Source organism: Gasterosteus aculeatus, chromosome X (assembly GCF_964276395.1).
Source record: "Gasterosteus aculeatus chromosome X, fGasAcu3.hap1.1, whole genome shotgun sequence".
NCBI classification, from domain to species: Eukaryota; Metazoa; Chordata; class Actinopteri; order Perciformes; family Gasterosteidae; genus Gasterosteus; species Gasterosteus aculeatus.
In genome coordinates, this window is record NC_135698.1 from 16,714,802 (window position 1) to 16,740,191 (window position 25,390).

Below are 25,390 nucleotides of genomic sequence, written 5' to 3' on the forward strand. Positions count from 1 at the left end.
AAACATCCACCCAGGTCGTATCTCATGACGTCATGTAGTGTGGTAGTTCTGCCACGCGGGGTCACTGCTGCTCCGATAAACGTCCCAGCGGCAGAGCCCTTAAAAAGACAGTTCACTGAAACATTCTAAATATGTTAAAATATTATAGTTTCAAGTTAATACTAAGCTTTTTTTTCTCATGTTTTTCTAAATCATCCAGATAATATTTTATTATTTACAGATGCTTCCAGATCAAAAGCCCCTTTTTAATAAATATAATAAAATAGGAAATAAACCTCCGGATGTCTGAAGCCTCACTGTCTCATGAATCACGTGTCAGGACAGAAAACGTTCTCGGCGTTAAGTAAACCTCACAGGGCGTTTGATTGAAGAGCAGACCATGAAGTGGCGTCCTCGGTGACGTCACGCTTCACTTAGACCGGAAGAAACCAAGCACAGAAAGCTTCCCATTTTATTTTTATACTCTTAAATGCGTCTCGTATTTTCATGTTATTGTAACAATCTGGAATCTTCCATCATTGTGTGTTTAGTTACATGACAGCTTACCTGAGGCCAGGTTTACTGACTGACTGTCTTTATTGATTGGTTTTATGCTCTGCCAAAATGAAAGAGGAAGTCAAAATAAAATAAAGGCAATTTTAGCAAGGTTTAGTGTGTCCGTCTTTGTCCAATGGGCTTCAACCTTGATTATCTAAATATATCCTGAATAAATAACGTACAGCGATAACATCACCTTTGACTATTCCACCATTCAAACGCTTTTATTTTCCCTTTTATCTGCATATATTGTGCTCTTATTTTGAAGGCCGCGTCCTCCATGTTTGGTCGTCGTTACCTTGATGGAGCTGGTCCGGGGACGACCCGCAGCAGCTCCGGTCGGTGTGTCCGTGGGCTCAATGCTGCCGGATGGACCGGGTACCTGCAGTACACCGACGGACCTGATTGAAGAAAGGAGAGTACCAACGGTAAGAATCGAGCTGTACAAAAACAAAACGCTGATGGCGGTAGTACCAGCGTGCGGAATACTGCTGGTGTGGTATTAGTATCAGTATTTTTATGGTAACTGAGCGAGTGAAGGAATGTCACGATGTACATTTCAGATTAATAATATAAAATATAAATAATTAAAACAAATAGAACAATTTATTATCCATAAATATCCATAAAATTGAATAAATGTTATTCTGTATAATGAGAACTTTCAGGATATTTTTTATAATTGTACTTTCGTGCCCGTTATATATATATATATATTATTTATTCCATCAGAATATTTCTACACTTCTATTTCTACATTTTTATTTTTACATAAAAATACATAGTAGCCTACTTATTCTACCTTTTATGTATACAAAAAGTCCTGGCATAAAATGTAAGTACCTCTGAGATGCAGTACAATGTACACTGTGTACTGTACCTCTGAGATGCAGGACAGTATAAAGTACATACATGACACAGTTGTGAACATCTGCTGTTTAGATGAAAGTGAATGTGAATCTTATTTTCTTAGATTTTGCATAGATTCTGCTGCTTGGACACAACAATGACTTTATTCTGGATGATGTCATCACTTTGGATGATTCATGTATGTAGCGTGTTAAATAAAACTACAACTAGAACCTAACATTTGTAAAAAGGGTCTACCCAGAACCCTCTCAAGAGGTGCAATCCAAAGTCTTTCAACCAAACCCACTCAGGACCCTTTTTACATCACAAGGGCTTTATCGAGAACCCACTCATGGGTTTCTACCAAGAACCGTTTTACATCACTGGGGCTTTATCTAGAACCCACCCATGGAATTCTAACAAGAACGATTTTCCATCACAAGGGCTTTATCTAGATGGGTTTCTCAGTGAATCTTCAGTGACATCCTTGAACAAGATGTGTCTCCGGTCACAAAGTCCTTCCTCCTTTATTTTGAAAGGACTGACACAGAACCTGTTGGCGTGTGCAGAAACTGGCCGCGTGGTTAAACCCGCTACCCCCTGAAGACGTGGAAACCAACAGTGGTCTCCATGGAAACCAGGAGGAGTACTTGCTGGGGATGATGCAGTGTGAGGATCATACCTGTTACCATGGCAACTGTAGTTAATTTCCACCTTTGGTCCTTGAGTGTCTTTATAGAAATGTCTCCTGCTGCTCACAGGTGGTCCTCACCACACAGGTGGTATCAGACGTGGTTGTTTCGATTGGTCCCGATGATCTCAAACCTTTGTTTCCTAGATAATATGAAGTTATATTTATAGTAATTACCAACGCAGGCGTGAGTAGCGGAGGTTTTTTTAAACTGCACAAACCTACTTATTTACCGGTAGTAGAATATTATAATAATAATGATTACTATGATATCATATACTATATTATTTCTAAAATCAGATATATTACTATATTATTATTTTACCAATAATTATATAATATATTTACTGGAGAAGGATATAGATAATTCCTCCCGTCAACAATGCTCCAATACAAAAATGTGAAAGTGTAGAAATGCAATTGAATCTATAAATATAATAACTACGTAGAATTATTACTACTGCATTGATGCTGTAAATTAATATTCCTATATATATTATTATTATTACTATATGCTTGTGTTTTATCATTGTTATTTAAACTGTTTATATATTTTCAATACCCATTTCTATTTTTAGTACTCGTACTGTAGTAACAGTACTAGTACAGTAGTAAAAATACATACATAAACAGGGTTAGAGGTTGCCATGACAACGTTGAGAATAAGATCAACAAGCTGTCATATTTCTGTTTTTGATGTAAACATGTAAATGGGATGTAAAGGAGCCCCTGAGAGGAATCCATCACCCTGCTGCCCGATGGCACCTGTAGCGTATGACATCCGTTCCATCCTGAGGAACTGACGGCGAGAAAGCTGAACGGCCTCCTTCTTATGCCGTTGCCATGGAAACAGAGGAGAGAATATCCCAGCAGTGTCTTAATCTGTGTGTTTTTAGTCCTAGTACTAATACCACAACAATCACAGTATTACTTACTACAGAATACTAAATTTAGTGTGACTACATTGATTGTTTATTCTAGTACTAAATCTACTACTCAAAGTACTCAAAGTATTTACTATAATACTAGTCACACAGGAAGTCCAGAGACAGGGGAGAGGGAGGACTCAAACTCAGACCAAAACAAAACTACTTTTTTAATACCCAAATGCGTAGGAGCCAACGGGGACCAGGAATACCAAACAAACAAGAGACTACACAACATAGACTGGCTCAAGGGATTCACCTACAAATACACTGGGGAGGACAGGGACACGGGCATACAATCACTCACAGGGGAAAACACACCAGGGCAACCCAGGGACACGACAGGCAGGAAACTACAAAATAAAACAGGAAACAAACCCACACTGTGGCACTAGTCCAAGAAACAGATCCAGCACCTCAATTATAATAATTTCAATAACATGAATAACAATAATCATAACAATCAGTTTGTTTATTCAAGGCAACTTCTCAAATGAGAAATTAAGAGTCAAGTGTTTTTTGCTAAAATATCCCAAATGTTCCCAATTGAACATGTGATGTGTTTAAAGACCGTTTTATGATGTTGTATTTTTCAGCTTTTAAACCTCCACGCTCCCCCATTGTCTAAACTGACAGTATGACTTGATTCGTCCTTTTTTACGTGAAGAAGGAAGTCAAAGTAAAAGGTGGTGTTTGGAGGAACAGAAGCAGGAAGGTGTTTCGGGCTCATCTCTTCACACTTCTATATTTAGAATCTTGTTATCCAATGATGCATTTCTGGCTCTGCCGGCCACTCTCCTCCTCATTTCAGCAACAGTGTGGTACATTTAAAAAAACTTTATTTAAAAGACCCCCCCTCACCCCCTTTCAGGCACACAACGATGATGTCTGAGAATATGGAGCCGGGTGATGATGTCAGCTTGCTGCATTCCCATGAGATGGAGCCCCCCAGGGAGGAGGATGGACACTGCCCCCTGCCTTTCAGGTGAGTGACTGCGAATTTTCCTGCTTTCTTCTCTCGGCCCAAATGTTACCTTATATAGAGAAAAGGGGGCGTAGCCGTATGCGGACTGCACCTGTCAATTTCAATCATATTTATTAAAGTAAAACCCCAAATTGGCCTCAGGGTGCTTTAAAATTGGCTCATATGAGACATCTTCTGACCTTTGACCCTTACATCGGAACAGGAAGACCCCTCAGAGGAGGATCCGTCAATCCATGTGGATTATGTTCCACATGGATGGACAACATAACAGTTTCATTTAAAATGCAAATTACATTAGAATCAAACGGTTCATTGTAAGGTACGTTTGCAAAGACTTGATAATAAACAAAAGTTTAGGATACCATTTAATATAGAGCATAATAAACAAACAATAAGATAAAACATGTCCGTTAAAGTGTTTATTTAAGGGAGGAGTTGAGCATAATGTCTGTAATGGTCCTGGGGATGTGAGGCTTTGTTTAAACTCTCTCGTAGGGAGAACAGAGGCGTTATATATTATATTTTTTATATTCCTTGAGCACCAGAGGACCAACAAACTAAATTAACTAATTAAGAATTAACTCTGAGGCCATAAACCTTTACTGTAGAGAGGAGGGATCGTTGTCATCTGTAAAATCATCTCACATTAAAGGAGCTACTTTATTACCTTCACACAAGCCCTGTAAAGAAAATAAGTTAAGTATATAATGTTTTGTAAAGAAACAAACAACAAATTGTATAATTTAGCCCTAACTACAAACCTGAGCCAGCCCTAACTAACAAACCTGAGCCAGCCCTAACTGTGAACCTCAGCCAGCCCTAACTACAAACCTGAGCCAGCCCTAACTGTGAATCTGGGCAAGCCCTAACTAAACCTGTATGTTAGTTATGGGTACGGTATATATATAATATATACAGTGTATTTTGATACAAATACAGATATTAGCTTTTTGTTGAGAAACTTCCTCCCTCATGTTACGTTCTCACCTGACAAGAAAATGTAGATGTAGACCTCGACAAGACTCCCAGCTGGAGAGCGTGCAGGTCGATCCAGATGTTGTGGAAAGTCTCTCTCACACACACACACACACACACACAGTGAGCTGACCTGTATGTTGTTATTGATGGATGCAGGGGACTCACTGGCGATACTTGATAATTCACTCCCAGACCCCCCCCCCCCCCCCCCTCCCCACAATTAACCAATTCCCTCATCAGTCCTGACAAAGTGTGTGTGCGTGTGTGTTTGGCAGCGGTTGAAAGACACGAAGACGTGCAGGAAAGACAATAACAGAGAGGAAAGCTTCTTTACTGTCATTCCTGTCACGTACAAAGCTGCAGAACCACAGGCTGGGTGTGTGTGTGTGGTTAAGAGCTACAAACAAACTAACCCTGAAATTGCAGGATTCAAAACAGGCAGAAATTGAAATGTAAATAAATGTTATTGACTTTTGTGAATCTGAATTCTCCGACTACACACACAACACATACACTACACACACACACTACGCACACTAAACACACTACACACACGACACAGTACTAAACAGAGCAGCAATTTGCATGCTTTAATTAACATTGAATTCTCAAATAATCACGTGCCAGCAAGTTATATTTAATCTTTGGATATTTGTATTTTACATTATATTGAGTTATGTTTATATAATCCAACGTATGTATTTTATGTCCCTCTTGTTGAGTGATTTTATCTTTATTCATATTAAATAGTCCTTGTGTGTGCGTAAACTTTAGTTTAACAAATGTCAGTCAAACAATATCTATCGTAAAGTTTCTAACTTTAAACTTAACAAAGTTTGCGCAGCTTTACTTGTTAAAATATCAAACATCCAACATTTCTTTCTCTGTGCTCCACTTTCTGCTTTCAGACTCAAACTGTTTGCATAATTAGTTCTTTTATATCTCGTGTGAGTGTGTGAAAGGAGTGATTGTCCACTGGGACACATGCGCACATGCACACGCGCACACACTCTCCATGCTCCAGTGGATCTAACGAACACAAGTGGCTGACGGGAGTTTTTACTTTTGGCCCGGATCTCCTTTTCTTTTTTTTTTTACAAAGATCATAATGATGGTGAAGGAAGAAGTACTTTACTCAGTACTTTATTTGCTACTTTGTTCAGTACTCTGTAGTTGAGTCACAGTACTTCAAAGTACAAAGTGTGTGTGTGTTTGAGAGCAGTTGAGTTGAAGCTCTCTGCACAGGTTTTTATTAAACTGAGATATGTAAACTGAGGTTTAATTTCATTAGATGTGATTTCATGACTTATGATGTTACGAGATGTCTCTTGATGAGGAGACATTTAATGTCCTTCAGGCTGCAGCTGATCGACGACCTTTCTTACGAAGATGTGAAGAAGTGCTACAGAGGATCAGTGAGTTGCACACACACACACACACACAGGGTGTAAGTTTCTAGAGACACGCAAGTTACATCAGACATTTGAGTCCACAGATTCAAATGAAATATCTAAGAATGACAGAGTTCCTTTCTTAACGCCTTTGATCATTTATTCATTTGATTACTTTGCGAAGAAAAATGTTCTTTTGTGAGTACCTGAAGTAAACAAAGCTTTATGGTTGTACTTCTACTACTTCTATTAATTGCATTTACATGTGTCCTGGTCTGTGGTGAAAACAAAAAAAACGTAAGAATGTTTTTCATTTAAGTAAAACGTACAAAAGATTTAGGATATTAATAATGCAGAATGATTTACACTCTTGTGTTTTAATTATCCATAGATTTGTGTGTTCGTCTGGTAAAGGGGGGCTCATTTTAAGTAGAATTATTATAGAACAAAGAGCCAAATTGACCTCGGTTTGTTTTCTTTTTATAATCTGTAAAAGAAAATTAAGCTGACAGACAAATGTAGTCCAGTAAAAAATACAATATTTCATCTCAGATGTAGTGAAGTAAAAAGTAGCAGAAATGTATGTACAAGGACCCTAAAAGTACTTGAGTAAACGTACCTAGTTGCATTCAAAGCCTCAAAGAGCTCCAGTGTTTCAGCTCACTAACAATAAATAATAATACAACCAATCAAATAAGAGCTCTGGGTTTCATATTTGGAGGATTTTAGTATCATCGATTCTTCCCCCTGGTATAAAGAACAGATTAAATCCTTCTTCAGAGGCTCGGGGCGGCGTCGACCTTCTGCTTTTCTGTTGTTTCAGTCTTTGTTGCTTCACACAGGAAACAGGAAGTCAGGAAGTCTCTGAGAGAATAAAGGCGCGCAGGTGTATTTAGATGATGTAACCTCTGAGCCACATATCAGGAACCAGAACAATACACAGGGAACAATATTCCAACCAAAACTATCCCAGTAGTCTGTTAGAAGTAAAAGTATCAGTAATCAAAGTTATTGATCAGCCCCTCCAGAATAAGAGAAAACATCTGTCGTATTGTGATCATTATTAATGATAATAAGACAATATCCACAATCAGACCACAACACAAAACAACAGAAATAAACTCAACAACCAGATTCATTAGATAATTAAATACCGTCTTGAATAAAACCATGTGTCAGATATTAAATACTAAACATCACTGGTGTAATTATCAGAATCTGTAATTGTTAATCAAGCAGACAGATGAAGGCGCCCAGGCAAACGTACAATATTTCCTCTTCAGAGGGAGGGACGTGAAGTTTCTTCATTATGAGATATGAGCAGCTTTGAAATTTTAATCAGAAGTTTTATTGGTAGTTAAACAAAAGGTGATGAGTACTTTAATAAATCCAAATACGTGGTGTTTAATGACAGAAAGCCTTAAATGTATGTACAGACGTTATTTAACAAATTGACATTATTATTATTATTATAAGTCTGAATATAATCACACTAAATTCAAGAAAAAAAAAGAAAAACATTTAATGTGGTGGATGCTTTTCAAGTGAAAGGGTCATTTTCTTTATCTCTGTAGCAGGTCGGAGGCTACAAATCAGCAAGTTTATTGATAAATATTTATAAAGGTTCATATTAAAGATTCTATTCATAAACCTTTGCGTTTATTCATTTATTTTATTCAACCACATAAATCAGCTGAGAAGCAGTTATGTTTAAAAAAATCACCTGTCCAAAGGGGCAGCGACAGGAAGTGAACAAAGAAACTTAAATTGATTTGAACCGTACGATCACAGGAACATATGACTGTCTCCACAGACGGTCAGCAAGTACAACTCCCAGTACCACAAACTGTTCCAGACTGTCCCCAAGGACGAGATCCTCATGAAGGGTGAGGACCCGTCTCTCACCTGTCTCTACGCTGTCTTATATCCCCTGTCTCTTACCTGTTCTATATCACTTGTCCTCCCCTCTTCTATATCCACTGTGAGCTCCTATCCTGTCTCCAGGACAGAAGGATGAGACCATTTGATCAGAGACTGAGGGTCTCTTTCAGTCTCATCACCTGTGTACCTGCTTCTTCTTCTTCTGTAGTGTATTCGTGTGCGTTGCAGCGAGACATCCTGCTGCAGGGACGACTCTACATCTCCAGGAACTGGCTCTGTTTCTACGCCAACCTGTTTGGTAAAGATATCAAGGTGAGAGAAAGAAGCGCCCTCCACTCTCTCTCTCTCTGACTCTAAAATCACATTTCTAATGTATATTATATATGTATACACATATGTATGTATTAACTATGTATCATATATTGTACATATACAGAGATTCTGAAATATGAAATATACATGTTATCATTGAGTTTAGTTTGCATGTTGAAGGACAATCTGCCTGATTGGATTAAACACCAACTAGTCCTCGGGTCAAACCAGACTGGAATCTGAGGCTTTCAAAGACCTCAATCAGTTAGTTTACATCCTCCACAGCACCACCGGGATATTAATTTAGATATTAGTCAAATATGTGTTTAAAATCACATTTATATATGTCTATATATAATAATCTATATGTTTGACAAACGTGTGTTCCAGTGCCTAATGTCACGAGTGTGTGTGTCAGAACTTGATGTTAAAGAAGTACAAAGGTATTAACATCCCAATGCACTTAAAATAATATGTATCAAATTAATCACTTTAATGTTGTGGCTCTTAAATGTAGAGTTTATTTTTATTGTTAGGATTAGGGTTAGTCCTTAGTAGGGCTGGTACTTTAATAGTGCAACATCCTTTACTTGTTCATTATATATACTTTTATAATATGATATAGTTTGAGTATATAACAAAATACAATAGATTTAGTAGAAGTAGCAAAAAGATGTGTAAACGATAAATACCTCAAAATTATTCACAAATACTTCAGAGAATGTACTTTTTTGTATTATAACAGGAAGTGTTTGCTCTACCTTTCACAATAAGTGTTTTCTGCAGGTGTGCATCCCGGTGGTGTCAGTTCGTCTGGTGAAGAAACACAGGACCGCCGGCCTTGTGCCCAACGGCCTGGCTATCACCATGGATACGGCGCAGAAGGTACCGCCTCTTATCAACACCATGCATGTTTACTGCCCATTTGAAATCACTTTGTATTAGAATACAAAAAATACTTTCGGTTTCTACACAGTTCAGACAAATACAAGTTGAGTTTTTTTTAATATTTAATACAACACTGATTGAAGCTTGATACTCTTTCTTTGCTGAACAGGTCAGACTTTTAATTATTATATGATATTAATTAATTTAATATATTAATGAAATACTTTTTTTTACATCACATATCAAATGTATGTATACACACTTTGCAAGTAAATAAGGGGATGCTTTTGTTTTTGTCTTGAACTCCTTCATGTGTGTTTTCAGTTAAGTTAATATTTTGGCTGCCTCATAAACATCTTGTTCAACTTTGGTTGTATTAAGCTCCGCCCTCTTGTCACTTCTGGTTGCAAAAAAACACAATTTGGTAATTTCTATGCTGCTCAGAGGGTCGCAGGGGGGAGTCAATCCCAGCTGGCATTGTGGGGAGAGACAGGGTTCAATGGACTGGTCTCCATGCTAACCACCCCACCACCATGCTAACCACTCCACCACCACCTCCACCATGCTGATAACCGCCTCACCACCATGCTAACCACCCCACCGTGCTAACCACAGAGTTAGCCATCTCAAAACAAGATGTTAACAACCAAATTGCTGAAGCGCTTCATGCGAAGAAAGACTCCTTCCTCTCTGTGTCTTTGCAGTACGTGTTTGTGTCCCTGCTGTCCAGAGACAGCGTCTACGACGTCCTCCGGAGAATCTGTACTCACCTGCAGGTTTGTGTATTGGTAGCTCCTGTTTGTGTGATGTGCCTTCCTATCTGACTTCCTGTCTGACTGCAGGTGAACGGGAAGAGTCTGAGTTTGAAGCAGTTTCTGGAGGAACCTATCTCTCTTTCCATGGTAAATATCTCCAAACATCTGTCCCCTCTCTTGCTATCTGTCCCCTCCCTTGACAGCTGTCCCCTCTCTTGGCGTCTCTTTAAGGATGAGTTCCCGGCAGTGTTGAAGTGGAGGAGAAAGCCTTCTCTCCCGGTTGTGTCCTCGTCCCTGCCAGACCTTCTGGGAAGCTCCTCCCCCGGCCTCGCTGCAGACACGCCCTTTATCACGCACACGCTCACAGGTAAGCCCAGCTGACCCCGATCAACCCTCCACCTCTACCGAATCACTGACCCGTGTGTGTGTGTGTGTGTGTGTGTGTGTGTGTGTGTGTGTGTGTGTGTGTGCAGACAGCAGTCTGGAGACAGAGACCATCCTGCTGGCAGAACCAGTATCTGAACTGGGTCACATGGAGTACCAGCTGCTGAAACTCTTCATCTTGCTGTGAGTACTTCACATGCTAAAGTAACATTTGATTCCAACAAAAATGTTTCCACAATCCTCACACAAAGATGGGAAAGTAATATGCACAATATCGTGATCAAGAAATACTTCAAATACTTCAGCCGGAACAGATGTGTGAATATAACAGTTCTTCAGAGCGATGCCACAGAATAACCGTTTCTGGTTCCACAAGGAACCTTCAGGGCTGGATAAACCCCCAAAGGTTCCTCAGAGAACCTCTACAGAGTTCTCCAAGGAACCGGACGGGAAAAAAATCTATTTTTTTGCCATTTTGAACTCAATAATGTTTGTGACCGTGTATATATGATACATTACAGGTCATTTAGGTGACGCGTTTATCCAAAGCGACTTACATTGCATTTTTAACATGGTTATTTACATTTTTGCCTGGGGAGCAATTAGGGGTTAGGTGTCTTTCATGGGCCACCGTCACCCCATAAACAGTATAATAGATACACTGTGTGTGTGTGTGTGTGTGTGTGTGTGTGTGTGTATCTATGTATATATATATATATATATATATACATATGCCTATAATAAGACTTCTTTGTCTCAGCGTCTTCTTCCTGGTCCTCTCCTCCTGCTACTTGGCCTTCAGAGTGTGTCGCCTGGAGCAGCAGATGAGCTTCCTCAGCAGCCAGCCGACGCTAAGGGACAGGTCCATACACATCTGGGAGTCAGACACATCTGGGAGTCATACACATTATATTATATACGTGTTATATTACCATTCTGTTTCTTGTTTCTTGTTCATCCAGATGTGGAGAGTTGCCCTGCTGGCTGGCCAATCAGAGGACAGGAACCTGACAGAGCCAATCGGGAAGTAAAAGAAGAAAAACCTTCACTTATATAGATTTCCCATCGAGGGCCAGGGTTAACCTGGTTGCCATAGAGACACAACGGTCCGACCTCTCGAGAGGTCACGTAGAGGTCAGGAGGCCGGAGGGACGACGGCGTGCTGTTACATAACAGATGTGTGTGTCTGCGTGTGGTTGCGCTTTGGAGACGTGTAACACCTCAGTTACATTTAGCATAAATGTACATTTACTTGACACTTTGTCACAGTTTAAGGTTAACAGATTTTAGGTCACATGTCCAATTTATTTATAAACTACTTAGACGACATTTACACCTTTAAATCAATCTCAGCTGTTCTTTGGATCAGAAGTCCCCAACCTTTATCATCTCACCGACTGGTCAAGGTGTGGCGGATAAACACGAAAAAATAAAGAGATACGATCGGCATGAAAACATGAACCTGTATTTTAAGTGTGACTCCTGAAACTTCTGAAAGTTTTGCGTTTTCAAATAAGTCAAGTCAAGTTGTTTATTTTTTCAGTGCGGCCGAGCCCACGCACCGGTACGGGTCTGTGTCCCGGGGGTTGGGGACCACTGGTCTGAGGTGAAGTGAGAGCTTTGTGAGTTAAAGCTGCATTCTCTCTTCTGACCACCAGGGGGCGATTCCGCTGGTCCTATAGAAGTCTGTGGGAAAATGACTAGGCCCAATCCCAGCGTCCCCCCCTGACCTCCAGGGTGTCACTGAAGTCACCTGGTCAGTGGTGTCAGAGTGGGCTTTAGATAGTGTAAATATGAAGAGACAGCACTTTGCTGCTACATGTCACCATGAGAACGTAAAAAAATATGATTTACTATTGAGGGGATTTATTTCATACTTTTACTCTATGATTTGAAATTCTTTCAGGCTTTTTCCTCATAAGATGGGAGGTATTTTGAAATAATGCTTTACGGTTTCCTTTTAAAAATTGCTATAAGTAATAGTTGATAAATCTGATTTCATGTGTTTTTTCTCCATCTTTAATCTTTACGGTTTGAAATGTAACATTTTATGACAGTCTGAACACACGTCCTCTCACTGGTTATCCCGTATTAACGGCATGTTGCAGTCACTTGTGGGTAATTCTCTTGGGGTTCATTAAGGGCTCAAATACTGGGCGGATGAATAAACGTAATATAAACTTCTGTACTCTCGTACTTGTACTTGAGTTATAAACGTTCCACTTCTACTCTTATCTAAAAATTGTTATTTACTCTACAAATTATAAAGTGAAAATAAAGAACAAAAGATCAATATGATTTATAAATACAGTTCACACGCCTCCAGGTGAAGAGTTCTCTAACCCGCCTCATGGGGGCAGTAGAGCACCGTGCAAACACTTTTATCCTATTAAATACATACATACATAATAGTTATTGTAGAATTAATAAAACTGCATCACAACCTTACATCTTGGTTTTTCTTTTTCAGCCTGACTAATTTAGAACAAGTCAGACTGGAAACCATCATTTTTTACTTAAGGCAACAAACTGCTTCATAACCGTTTAAAAATTTAGTCGACCGGTCTTATTTTTTCTGACTTTAGCTCGGCTCATCATTTAGTTAAAAAGACGTGTACAGAGATGTTTTACTGTGGTAGTATGAGGTACTTCTACAAGGTCTGTGTATTCAGACACTAGAAACACATAGGTATCCATATCAGGTCAGGAGTGAGCTGAGAACACCAAAGACCAAGAACACCATCTCATTTTGACCTTTCTGTTGGGGACGGTTGTCCATGCTCTTCTCCCATCCGACTCCAGAGACCACCTGCAGGCGGAGCTCCTCCTCCTCCATCTACTACCCTTCCTCCTCCTGAGTATTTATACACTGAGGTAGTAGTACTACTAGTAGTAGTATATGATAGTCGCTATCAGAGGAAAACACTTCATAACGGATCTTTATTAATCATTAACAATCCTAAAAACACAAATGATTACATGACTTGAAAAGAACCTGCGGTCGGTTCTGTCCACCACGTCGTCTCTCTCATAAAACTGTCTCTGGTTTGGATGGTGCTCCCAGTACACATCCTGAACCAGTACTTCTCCTTCTGCTGGGAGCCGTGGGACACAACACTTTGTCCTCTGTCCTGCTCCACAGGTCATGTTCACTTCCTGTTGGGTCAGATCCTTTGCTGTCTTGTCCCATCTTGTCTCCTTCACCCTGTAGATTGTTGTCTTGTTAGACCCCTATCCTCCATGTTGTCTTCTCCATCGTCCTTGTTTCCTTTCCTGTCCCCTTGTGTCCTCGTCCTCTCATCAGCTGTGAGGGAGGCTGATGACTCCTCCCCTCAGAGACTCCACCATGTCCAGCTGTCCCGAGAAGGTTCTCTGAGCTATTGGCTCGCCCTCCCCCAGGAACTCCACGCCCCCCTTTTCCGTACCAGCATGCATCCTTCCGGACGCGGACAGCAGGCGCACGTCGGAGTGTGCGTTGGCCACCGTGTGGCGCCGCACGCCGCCAGCCTTCTCCAGGTAGGCCTCGCCCTCCTGCTCCACCAGCGGGGCGAGCGACGAGGAGTCTGAGGAGGCGTGGTGCCGCGTGATGGTGATCTCCGGCTGGAAGCTCTCGCCTAGCGACGACCACAGGTGGCGAGACTCTGCAGGAGACAGGAAGACTCGCCTCAAACAACGCTTTAAAAAGCAGGAGGAAGTAGACTTTACACAATAGACTTATGTCATCCTAATTGTCTCCAATGAGGTCCAGACCAGAACCGCCATTCCGATCCAAGTTAGGGTGCGCTTCATTCGCTGACTTGTCACTCTGCAGATGCAGTTAAAGATAGTTTGACACTCCCTTCTTTTATCTCGCTGGTTTTTGAACTTTTATTTTATACACAAGCCGAGCCATCATTAGCATCCGCTCTAATTCTCCCATAGACTGTTTATGGCGAGCCTCTGGGGGAGGCGCTCCGAGGACACAAATGTTTTTACTTAACTAAAGTACCTGAGAAGAAGAAAGAAGAGGACGAGATGAACTGAACTCACCTCCACAACAGAGAGGAGGGATTATGATCATTATAAACTCATCATTCATCATTATATATCATCATATTCATGAAGTACTTCCTCACCTTTAACCTCTCTAGAATCAAGCCATTTTCAGACACCTGCTCGAGAATGGCATACCGATGATAAAACAGGTCATATCTTTTCAACCATGAGAAGGTTTCCACTCGTAGTGGTTTAAAGCTCATATTCAGGTTAGGAAGAGTGTAAAATACACAAATAGTGTGTGTGTGTGTTGTAGTAGTTACCACACACGCATACGTACACACAGCAGCAGATTAAGCGGCTCACCTCCCTGCTGACAGGACTTAACCAGCGTATTACTATAGAGCCCCGCCCCTGAGGCCAACTCTTGGGACTAATTGTCTCTTTGTTTCCTCGAGGCAGAGCGTCTTAATCGCTGTCAGACGCTGCGGTTTCCCACAGGCCCTGATTGCACCACCTGAATATCTATTAAGTGTCTCGAGTCATTTTAGCTACATTACAAAAGCAACTGAGATTTACTTTTGATTCTTTTGATTTTAAATTCAGTTCAACTATTGATGAATGTCTTCTTACCCAGAAGGCTCCTGGGGGGCCGAACGCGGCCGAGGAACGGAGACACGGACACCTCCACCAGGACCTCCAGCTCGTGGGCCTCCACACTGGGAGCCCCGCACTGGTGGATGCCCTGAGGGAGGGTACAAGTACACAGAGAGGGTATTAGGACACAGAGAGTGTACTTGTTTATGGAACATTATGTCTTAATTATTAAATCTGGCAGAGAGAAGACAACAAAGGTTCTCATCAGGTTCACATCCACACAATGCTATTGTTGTTGTTGTTATTGTTGTCGTTGTTGTACGTATTTGTCCATGTCTGGGGCTTTTATTGTGACGGGTAAAAAGAGGATCTGGTTTATTATGAAAGCTAAGGACAGTTTTTTATTTGATATATTGACACATTGAACTATTGACACTAAATCAAGGCTCAATTTTTTTTATTTATTTAAGTAAACTAAATACATGAACGCACAATTGAAATGAAACGTGTGTGTCTTTGTGTGTGTGTGTACCTGCAGCACCAGCAGCATCTGAGTGACAGCTGGAGGGACAGAGGCTGCAGTTCTCAATGTTTCTTTCAGCTGGAGCTTCAACAGTACCAAGTCTCTGAAGGCCAAAAGGGTCATCTGCCTCACTGTCAGCTCCTGACCCTGAACACACACAGACACACACGGTTAGATAATCCTTTGATCTCTCTGATCAAATGAGCCCAGATTAGTTAAAGTCATGACATGGTAGATTGGCATGGTAATCGAGCCTCGGCTAAGCCCCGCCCTCGCTGCTACTCCGTCAAGCTGTCGGAGCTGTGTTACCATGGAGACCACACGCTCACTAATTGCGGTCACAGTACATTACATGTCATTTGGCTGACGCTTTTATCCAAAGCGACTTACAATAAGTGCATTCAATGAGAAATATTAACTAATCTATAATGTGTTTGACATGAAGGAATAACACTGTTAGAATCACATTCAGCAGCTAGTGTGGTATCGAGGTGCTAAGGCTAGCTGACAGAGTGCTAACGTACTCTGCTAATATTATCTCCACTACTGGACATCTGGAACCAGTGATATGAGTTTGTGGAGGGGAGCGTTGCTACGTTGTGATTGGTCAGTCTGCATTTGGTGGGCGGGACTTAGCGAGGAGGTTAAGTGGCAGCTTTGTTTTATGATCTCACTTCCCAGAGGTGGACAGTCCGACAGAAAGCTCCAAGCTTCGACACAGTGGTGCTTTGAGCAACATGCTAACACGCTAATGATGGCGTGTGAGTACCTGGACTGGGTAGAAGATGGCCTGCAGGGTCGGTAGGATCTCCGTGAAGAACCTGTCCCACATGTCGGCGAGGACCACAAGCACCTGGTCACCTGTGGGGGTGGGGGTACTGCCGGTTACCATGGAAACACAAAACGTCATCCCGCCGAGGAGAAAGCAATGTTGTTAAAATGTTTTCTGTTGGTCTGCTGTCTGGCTTTAAAGCGCCACCCCGTACCGCAATGAATCATGGGTGATATGTTGAGAGAGTACATTAAAAGAACTTTGATTTGGACAAAGTATTTTAGTGTGCTGCAATATGGCTTATTAAATGCTCATATAAAAGCTCTTAAGTTCTAAAGCAGAATTATTCTGAATGGCATGCTTGCTCCGGTTTGTTGGGATCCAACCCCCTGAAACCAGAGGCCATCTCACCAGAGTGAAGCAGGACCTGGTCCAGCACTTCAGAGAGACCTCGAGTCAGCAGCTGGTTCTGGAACACACAACAGCAAATACATGAAGGTGGACCAAATGGTAGAAATACATATACGTATATATACAGACTGAAAGTATTTTAGATATTTCAAAAAATAAACAAGAATAAAATGTGAAATCCTCTACGTTCAACAATAAATGACAACAGGAAGAGGAGCATCCTCTGAGTGACAACAAGAAGTGGACAGAGAGGGTACCTGGTAGTAATCAGTGATGAAGGAGCCCATCTCCGTCTTGAGAAGCCACCTTAAAGACACAAGGAGATCAGTGACTTGAGCGGATTTCTAAGGTACATGTTGTACTTTTTACTCAGTAGAAAAAGTCACCTGATGCTCTCGTTAAGAGTGTAGAGCTCGTTAGTCTGCAGCTCTCCACCCTGGAACACCTTGATCACAGCTGACTGCACACTGAGGACACACACACACAGGAGGTTAGAGGTCATAGCATCACATGTTAGTTTAATGTTACACAATCACAGACCTGAGAGGAGAGATCACTGGAAGAAACCAGAGGGATTCCTCACATGCAGTTTGTGCGTGTGTGCGCATGTGCGCGTGCGTGTGCGTGTGTGTGCGTCTCAGGACGTGGCCGGGGCTGCCACCTCCACTTCCTGTTGAACATCCTGAAGAGCAGCAAACAGGCCACGGTTTCCTGCTGCTGAATCACTGAGACGCAGAACGAGAGTCTGGCGACAATAAGAACCCTTCACGTTCCAATGACAACGTAGAGCTACACAACGGGAAGCAACGTAATGTAAAGAAATGCAGAGCAAAGTAGAGCAACGCAACAGAGAGAGCAACGCAGCGTGAAGCAACGTAAAGCAACGCAGCGTGAAGTTTGGGCCCATAACTCCCCACAGACACACACACACACGTATTGTGCGCTAAACACATGAAGATAAAGCCTCTGCTGGAGTCAGGTGGCTTTGACTGATCCAGGATCAGATCTTTATCAAGTTCAACAACAGGAGCCTCTCATAGCTCCAAATAATGTTGTTATCGTTACTCCCTCAAAATGATGTTTTGAGGGAATGAAGTTTTCTACAATGTCATAATTTGCGGAGCGGAGATTGTTATTACATGTATTGTAATAAATATTTGCCCTTTGAGAGGTGATATCAGCTCTGTGGGGGACTCTGGGAAATGCGGGACATCAGGAAGGACTGAAGATGCTTCACTAAAATAACGGGGAAGGTCAGCTGACCTGTTCCACACGCTGGCGTTGGAGATCTGCATAGAGGGAGAACTGGCGTGGAACCGGGCGAGGTCCGACAGAACCGGAGAACTCATGAAGCGAGGCCTGGGCCGCCGAAAAGATCCCATCGTGCACCCTGGCTGCTGAGGAGAGAAGGTATCATTACATCATAAGTGTTCATTCTTTAATCAGGTCGAGTGACATGGAAATGTTTCACAAGAAAGATATGAACTAAAAAGTGTAAACTAAAAAGAGTCGGAATGATTGTTATTAAGATAGACAGAGTGAGACAGACACAGAGAGAGACAGACAGGTGGAAGCCTCGCACAGCCTCTCTGCAGCTTCTACTTCCTGTTGTTGAATCATTCCGAAACAGGAACGTGGTCTTCTTCTGAACCACTTCCTGTTTGTTTACAGACGAGGCCTGAAAGTCCATGTGAACTTTATTGTCGGAGATATATTCATATGTTGTTGTTACTGTGAAACCATTAAACCACCATAAACAATTTAATTTAGTCAGAGAGCAAAACGTTTAGGTACATGAGGTACAGAATAAAATCAGGCTAAAAAGCTCTGGAATCTGGAGTCAGTCGTGATTGGAGCGATGGAGAGGCTTTGTTGTGGTTTCCATGGCAGGAAGCACATTAATTCCACACAAATTGCATGTTGCGGCTAAAGGAAATATCCCTTTCGTTAGAACTTCTGGGTTTGGGCCTTGGTCGGTGAAACTGATCGGTTTTATTTTGAAGGGGATTTTTATCTGTACTATAATAAACTAGAAACAGATCCGCCCGAGATTGCGCCAACCGGACAAGAACGCAGATAAAACAAACCCATCTGTGAAGACTGAAGTCCTCCAGTTCAGCGTGTTGGCCCTCACCATCTTGGTTTTCACAACCAATGAACAGGAAGTGGCCGTATATGGATGGAGGAGGAAGTACAGATGTTTATCTGTCAATTAGTGTGAAGCCCCGCCCTAAAGCATCCCCTGCTTTATGGTCTATTTGGTCTGTTTGACTCTAAATTTACCATAATTTACTAAATGAACATCATGGTGTATTGACTAAGACTTGATTCTGGAGATTGAGCCAATACACTCATGTTTACAATGTTTACTGAGGCCATAAATCAAGAGAGAGTAATTTCCCCATAGACTGAATGAATATCCACACAAACCTAAGGTTTGAACACCAAAGTTGTTTAGTTATCTCCTCCTGCAGAGCCTGAAAACATCACATCACATCATCAGCTTCTTGTGTTCAGCTGAGGCTTTTATTTCTCTCCCCTCTAACCGTCACAGCGAGTAGGCCCCAAAGCCCCCCCCCACCACAGGGTCGAGGCCCCGTTCGGGACGCCCAGGTGGCTGATGGGAATTCACGGCCCTCTGTGAGTCCCACAGTCCCTCGCCGTGCCGTCTCCCCTGTTCTCGGCCAATGGGAGGTTGTGAACACAAACATACCATTGTTTACCCAGCCGAGTTCTGACAAAGGCCGGCTCCTCTCTCTCTCTCTCTCTCTCTCTCTCTCTCTGTCTGTGAGGCGAGGAGTCAAAGAGATAAGGAGGCGAGGAGACAAGACGAGTAGTTAGAGAACTCTCACATACACACATTTCAGGGCGCCTCAGTTTGAGAAAAAGAGATAAACCAACACTCCAACTTTCTCACCTCCTGATCTGTGGAAGTGGGCGCTAGGCGCAACCGCGTGAGTAACCATATCCGCGTAACCATGGGGACCCATCTGGTAGACTGTCAAAAGACAGTCATCAAAATAAAAAAGTTCAAACCCCCACCTGCCTCACCCTCCATCACATCCTCCTCTAACGACACGTCCATCAGGTAAAACCTGCTCTCAGGTCTTCAGAGGGATTCGCTCTCATATCTGTGATGAAGACGCTACGCTAAGCTTAGCTTAGCACAAACACCAGAAACAGAGGGAAACTGTTACCCTCAGGTAACAAGCTAGCAGCTCCTCATAACATGTGACATTTGGTCTGTGACACCTTCCAAAGCTGTGGCAGGTTGAATCAAGCTCAGTTGATATTAAGCTCAGTTGATATTAAGCTCAGTTGATATCAAGCTTAGTTTATATTAAGCCTTAACACCCAAAACACTGGTTACATTTCAAAGGATTTTCAGAATACTGACAATCTGTTTTTAGATGTTTGGAAACAGGAAGTCTTAAAGTTTCCAAGATGGTCCAAGAAGTTTTATTTTTTTACAACACTGTTAATACACAGATGTTTACATGTAAGTAGTAAAACTAGTTTATGAACGGAAACTTTAACGTGAACAAAATAATCAGATAAAACTAGATCAACCAGTCACGTTTCTAAGAAATCGTCAAACTTAATTATGAATTCCCGCTGGGTTTTCCTGATATATAACATTATATAACCATATTTGATCATTTATAAACGAAACAAACAGTTGAACGATTTTGATGTAATAGTTCTGATTTGGGGTCGGCCTTAATAAAAATCAAAAATGCGTCAAAACGCCAACTGGTCTTGGGACTCGTTCCAGATGAGGATGAATAACTGTCAAATTAAGGTCCGCCCCCTGTCAGTCAACATCTAGCTGCTGTAGGTCACATGATCAAACCACAGACCATCTCATTCACATCGGAAATACCTAAGAACAAACAGAATGTTTCTGTCTGTCTGTTAACGCGTAAGCGTTATCATAAGGGCTAATCCTGGAACACGAGAGAGGGACTAATGCAATTATTCTGATCTGGGATAATTTCCTGTGAAAAACAACCATATTAAAAGAAGAATGCAGTCTTGCAATTATGACATCACAGCATAGAACAGGTGACGTCATGCTGAGAGCCTGTTTGTGTGTGTGTGTGTGTGTGTGTGTGTGTGTGTAGTTTTTCACACGTAATCCAGGTAACACATCAGTTAAGTCACAGGTAAAAACGTAACATTTACTCAGCTTACATTTACGAAACTACAACTACTTGTACTTTACTTGAATATTTTCTTTCTACTTATCTTTTTTACCTTGAGTCTACTACATCTCAGATATTAGTAATATTATGAATAACTTACAATGTTAATGGATTAGTTAGATATTTTATGTTGTTGACACTAGTAATAATGTTAATGTATTTATAATAATGTTAATATATTGGCAATAACTTTAATAATGTTGATATATTAGCACCAACTTTAATAGTGTAAATTAGTAGCAGTGGAAATCTCTTGGCACCTCACGATTCGATTCCGAGGTCAACGATTTGATTCTAAACCGATTATCGATTCTAAACCGATTATTCAATTCTAAACTGATAAAACGATTATCGATGCATCTCGATTTTCTAAATTTTCTCAATCGCTAATCACTTCCTACTTTATTTGATAATTAAAGAAAATCAACAGATGAATTACCTTCTCTAATTTTTTATAAGAGAAAAAAAATCTTTTTCACAAATATGATTTTCTAATCAACAATGCAAGAACCAATGCAGCTTGCATTTATTTCAACACAATATGGAAGTAGCCTATGTAAAAAAAAAATATTAAACAGATTCATTTTTCTTTTAAATGAAGAAAAAACTGCTCTTAGTCTCAGACCGGTCCGTATTTGTAAAATACCGGAAATAAGTCCAAATCTGTGAATATCTTGCCAACTTTCAATACGGATCGACTTTTTGGAAAATTGAAATAATGAGGTAAGGTATGCGCAGGCTCCTTCATAGTTCGGTAAAGTTGGCAAGATATTCAGATTAAGACTGACGGACCGGTCTGCGAGCTGGACGCATTGCTCTTAATGTGCCGGTAATGATGGTAAATGATGGTTATAGCTGGTTGTCATCTACGGTCCACTACGATCACTGAAGGGGGGCGTTTGTTTTTTGACAACGTTTTATGTCATAATTTCGAGATAATTTCGCGAGCGAGGAAGTTCACGCTCCGCGAGCGAGCAAATATCTTGTGGGCTTTTGCTCGCGCGAGACAGACTTTTTTTTTTTTTATTCTGATTATTAACTTTTCTGAATCGAGACCGAATCGTTCTAGAGCAGTGGTCCCCAACCACCGGGCCCCGTGGGCCATTTGGTACCCGGCCGCACCACAGAAAGCTTATATATATTGAAAATTGACCAGATTTTCTCCTAATTATGTGCGCTCGTCCCTCTGACATACTCCCCACGCGTTTTTCTTGTCCTTTTACCGTGCACGGCAGTTTCGCCGACCGGTGAACACAGAGCGCACGACTACTACCCCTCCCCCCCCGTCGATCGTTCCGCCCCCCCGTCGATCGGCGATCGAGGTAAAAAAGGTTGGGGACCACTTTTCTAGAGAGAATCGAGAGAAATCGAAGAATCGTTTTTTTCGCCCAACCCTATAAATTAATAATGTGTTTTTAAAACTTTAACCACATTTTCCTGATTATTATTATTGTTTTACGGGGAACATTTCTATTGCAGGACTTAACTGTGAGTATATTTTCCCTGTAAATCCATTTACAAGACTTAAACATCAACCTCATGTGAGACGTCAACAAAAACTAATCCTCTAAGAGTCTCTATTTAAGAGCTAATCCCACTGTGGACCATTTACAGAATCAAAACTACATGTCAGCCTGTTGACATGAACATCATCTAGTCTATGATCTAGATTACATGCGGGTCTATAAACTGTAGATCCCCTCTAACGACGAAGGACCGTAGACTATAGTCCACTAAAACAGTCCTTCTACATAAACCACATAATATTTATGTATAAGAAAGTTAGAATCTAAGTCTTGTTATTCTAGACTCTAGCCCAAGTGTTACTGTTGACAGTCTCTAGATCCCCAATAGGTCTGTTTAGTCTGTAGACCACCTGTAGATCTGCTTACAGTCTCTATACCACCTGTAGACTGACTTACAGTCTCTAGATCCCCTATAGGTCTGTTTACTCTCAAGACCACCTGTAGATCTACTCACAGTCTCTAGGTCCCATATATGTCTGTTTAGTCTCTGGACCACCTGTAGATCAAATTACAGTCTCTAGATCCCCTATAGGTCTGTTTAGTCTCTAGACCACCTGTAGATCTGCTTACAGTCTCTATACCACATGTAGACTGACTTACAGTCTCTAGATCCCCTGTAGACTGACTTACAGTCTCTAGATCCCCTATAGGTCTGTTTACTCTCTGGACCACCTGTAGATCTACTCACAGTCTCTAGGTCCCATATATGTCTGTTTAGTCTCAAGACCACCTGTAGATCTACTCACAGTCTCTAGGTCCCATATATGTCTGTTTAGTCTCTGGACCACCTGTAGATCAAATTACAGTCTCTAGATCCCCTATAGGTCTGTTTAGTCTCTAGACCACCTGTAGATCTATGCACAGTCTCTAGGTCCCCAATAGGTCTGTTTACAGTCTGTAGACAACCTTTAGATCCACCTAAGAGTCTCTAAACTCTTGGTAGGTCTTTTTCAATCTATAGACCACCCGTAGATCTACTTAGTCTCTAGACCCCCGGTAGGTCTGTTTACGGTCTCTAGACCACCTGTAGAATGTAGACTTGAACGCCCGGAGGTTTGTTTGCAGTCTCTCGACGACCTGTAGATCGACTTACAGTCTCTAAACCCCTTGTAGGTCTGTTTACAGTCTATAGTCCACTTGTAGATCTACTTACAGTCTTGAGACCACCTGTACATCTACTTACAATTTCTAGACCATGCTTTAGACCTAATTACCCGTACGTGTGGGTCCATTTACAAGAACTACGTCCACAATGACTCAAAACTGTTTTATGTTCTTAAAAGCGACGTCAAATGGTCCGGTTTTTTTGCCCAATGAAAGTTTGCACCTGGTTTTACAACCATGATGCGTTTGTCCAGTTAAATGACGTCACGCGCCGGCACCCGCTCCTCTCTCTCCGACGTCACATGGACGGGTTGTGAAGCAGAACTCACCTCCGCGGAACACTTCTGTCCCGGATCAATAGCGAAGTGCAAACGTGCAGAAACCCAACTCAACGCCGGATGCAGCTCCTCATCCTCGGCTCTCGTTCTGCGCTCATGGCCTCCGGTTACCGGTGTGCTGTGGGCGGACTGAGAGAGGCGGACTACTTTTCCTCGGACTCTCCTCGCCAACTCTCGGACTCTAACTGGCTTCTGTTCAACAAGCTCTTTTCAACAGCCTGGAGGCTTCCGCTAACCAGCGAAGCTAACCAGAACCACTTCCGGTTATGACCTTCAAAGTAAAGGTTACTTATTGTAAGTCGCTTTGGAAAAAAGCGACAGCTGAATATAGAAGTCGAGTGTTTGTTATGGAGGAGGCTTTTCCGATGTTTTATTTGAGTAATTTGGTAATTAGGTTTTGAGTAATACCCCACAGTCATGTCACATTAAGTATATCTACCATCAAATATTTGTTTATTCCAAACATTGACAACTTATACTTGTAGATTATTATTATTATTCTTGTTATTCACATTATTACTAATAAATTAACATTATTGTCCTTCTCCTCCTCTCCTCTTCTTTCCCAGATATTACGTCCACTGTTTCCTTTGAGATCATATTTGTATTCAACAACTATTTATTAGCATTATTCAATGAATTATTCAAAGAAGTTAGGTTTATCAACCTGATTATTCTTGATAATCATTTAGTCTGTGTCCAAGTAGAAAAACATCAAACATGTTATTCTGTCCAAAACCCTTAGATATTTAATTTAAGCAACCCATTTCCACTCTACATTTTGCAGAAGTACTAAAATAAAATAATTAAACTCCTTTACTGCCAAAGTTGTTATTTTATTTTGAAGGTACATGTCCAACGTCCGGGACAGTTGTCATTGCAGCTTGATGCAGGATCCGGCGTCCCAGAAGATGATCAGTTCAAAAAGCTTCAGCTCAAGAATGTCCATGTCTATATATGATTCATTTATAAATACTTATGGATATTCATGAGCTGAAGACACAGATAAACAGAAGTAGAGGTTCCACCATGGAACCGAAATATCAATAAAAAACAATTTAAAGAACATCGAGCAATTTTAAGTTCTACTTTCAGAGGTAAATATATATATATATATATATGTATAACAAGATGTTCTCCCCGTGTCTGCAGTTTGGGGACTCTAAATTGCCTGTAGGAGTGTGAATGGTTGTGTGTCTCTGTGTAGCCCTGCGATTCGCTGGCGACCAGTCCAGGATGTACCCCGTCTCTCGACCGAAGTTGACTGGGATAGACTCCAGCCCCCCCTCGACTCTGTGTGCAGGATAAGCGGTTTGCAGATGGATGGATTGATTGGAATATGACCCTTTTCTAAGTTTAAAA

General features: G+C 41.3%; 2 protein-coding genes across 8 annotated transcripts; one reads left to right on the plus strand and one right to left on the minus strand.

Annotated features, from left to right (window-relative positions):
* The first annotated feature begins 726 nt into the window (after nucleotides 1–726).
* gramd2ab (GRAM domain containing 2Ab) lies at nucleotides 727–12,870 on the plus strand. 5 transcript variants are annotated; one of them, XM_078083103.1, is made up of 13 exons: nucleotides 839–965; nucleotides 1,926–2,055; nucleotides 3,875–3,988; nucleotides 6,324–6,381; nucleotides 8,171–8,243; nucleotides 8,447–8,550; nucleotides 9,337–9,435; nucleotides 10,143–10,214; nucleotides 10,281–10,340; nucleotides 10,425–10,560; nucleotides 10,667–10,760; nucleotides 11,338–11,439; nucleotides 11,540–12,870. In XM_078083103.1, exons 3-13 carry the CDS (start codon nucleotides 3,885–3,887, stop codon nucleotides 11,586–11,588), a joined length of 951 nt encoding a protein of 316 aa, XP_077939229.1. In that variant the 5' UTR covers nucleotides 839–965; nucleotides 1,926–2,055; nucleotides 3,875–3,884; the 3' UTR covers nucleotides 11,589–12,870. The 5 variants fall into 5 exon arrangements, with proteins under 5 accessions (XP_040018189.1, XP_040018190.1, XP_040018187.1 ...); XM_040162255.2 differs by lacking the exon at nucleotides 1,926–2,055 and having other exon boundaries at nucleotides 727–965; XM_040162254.2 differs by having other exon boundaries at nucleotides 10,281–10,560; nucleotides 11,540–12,761.
* A 485-nt stretch (nucleotides 12,871–13,355) lies between these two features.
* On the minus strand, nucleotides 13,356–24,284 carry LOC120808916 (proline-rich protein 5-like). 3 transcript variants are annotated; one of them, XM_040162258.2, is made up of 9 exons: nucleotides 24,020–24,284; nucleotides 18,119–18,249; nucleotides 17,242–17,322; nucleotides 17,113–17,161; nucleotides 16,856–16,913; nucleotides 16,442–16,533; nucleotides 15,682–15,819; nucleotides 15,186–15,297; nucleotides 13,356–14,218 (listed from the first exon to the last, which is right to left on the minus strand). In XM_040162258.2, exons 2-9 carry the CDS (start codon nucleotides 18,235–18,237, stop codon nucleotides 13,878–13,880), a joined length of 990 nt encoding a protein of 329 aa, XP_040018192.1. In that variant the 5' UTR covers nucleotides 18,238–18,249; nucleotides 24,020–24,284; the 3' UTR covers nucleotides 13,356–13,877. The 3 variants fall into 3 exon arrangements, with proteins under 3 accessions (XP_040018192.1, XP_040018191.1, XP_077939230.1); XM_040162257.2 differs by having other exon boundaries at nucleotides 18,119–18,252; XM_078083104.1 differs by lacking the exon at nucleotides 24,020–24,284 and having other exon boundaries at nucleotides 18,119–19,002.
* Nucleotides 24,285–25,390: the final 1,106 nt, after the last annotated feature.

Bases quoted from the DNA above. Each gene is read 5' to 3' on its own strand.
- gramd2ab (XM_040162253.2), top strand. From the start codon at position 3,885: ATGATGTCTGAGAATATGGAGCCGGGTGATGATGTCAGCTTGCTGCAT. The intron at 3,989-6,323 runs GTGAGTGACTGC...AATGTCCTTCAG, and splicing joins CACTGCCCCCTGCCTTTCAG to GCTGCAGCTGATCGACGACC. The intron at 9,436-10,142 runs GTACCGCCTCTT...GTGTCTTTGCAG, and splicing joins CCATGGATACGGCGCAGAAG to TACGTGTTTGTGTCCCTGCT.
- LOC120808916 (XM_040162258.2), bottom strand. From the start codon at position 18,237: ATGGGATCTTTTCGGCGGCCCAGGCCTCGCTTCATGAGTTCTCCGGTT. The intron at 16,914-17,112 runs GTACCCTCTCTG...TGTGTGTTCCAG, and splicing joins TCATCACTGATTACTACCAG to AACCAGCTGCTGACTCGAGG. The intron at 15,820-16,441 runs GTACTCACACGC...GTGTGTGTTCAG, and splicing joins CCATCTTCTACCCAGTCCAG to GGTCAGGAGCTGACAGTGAG.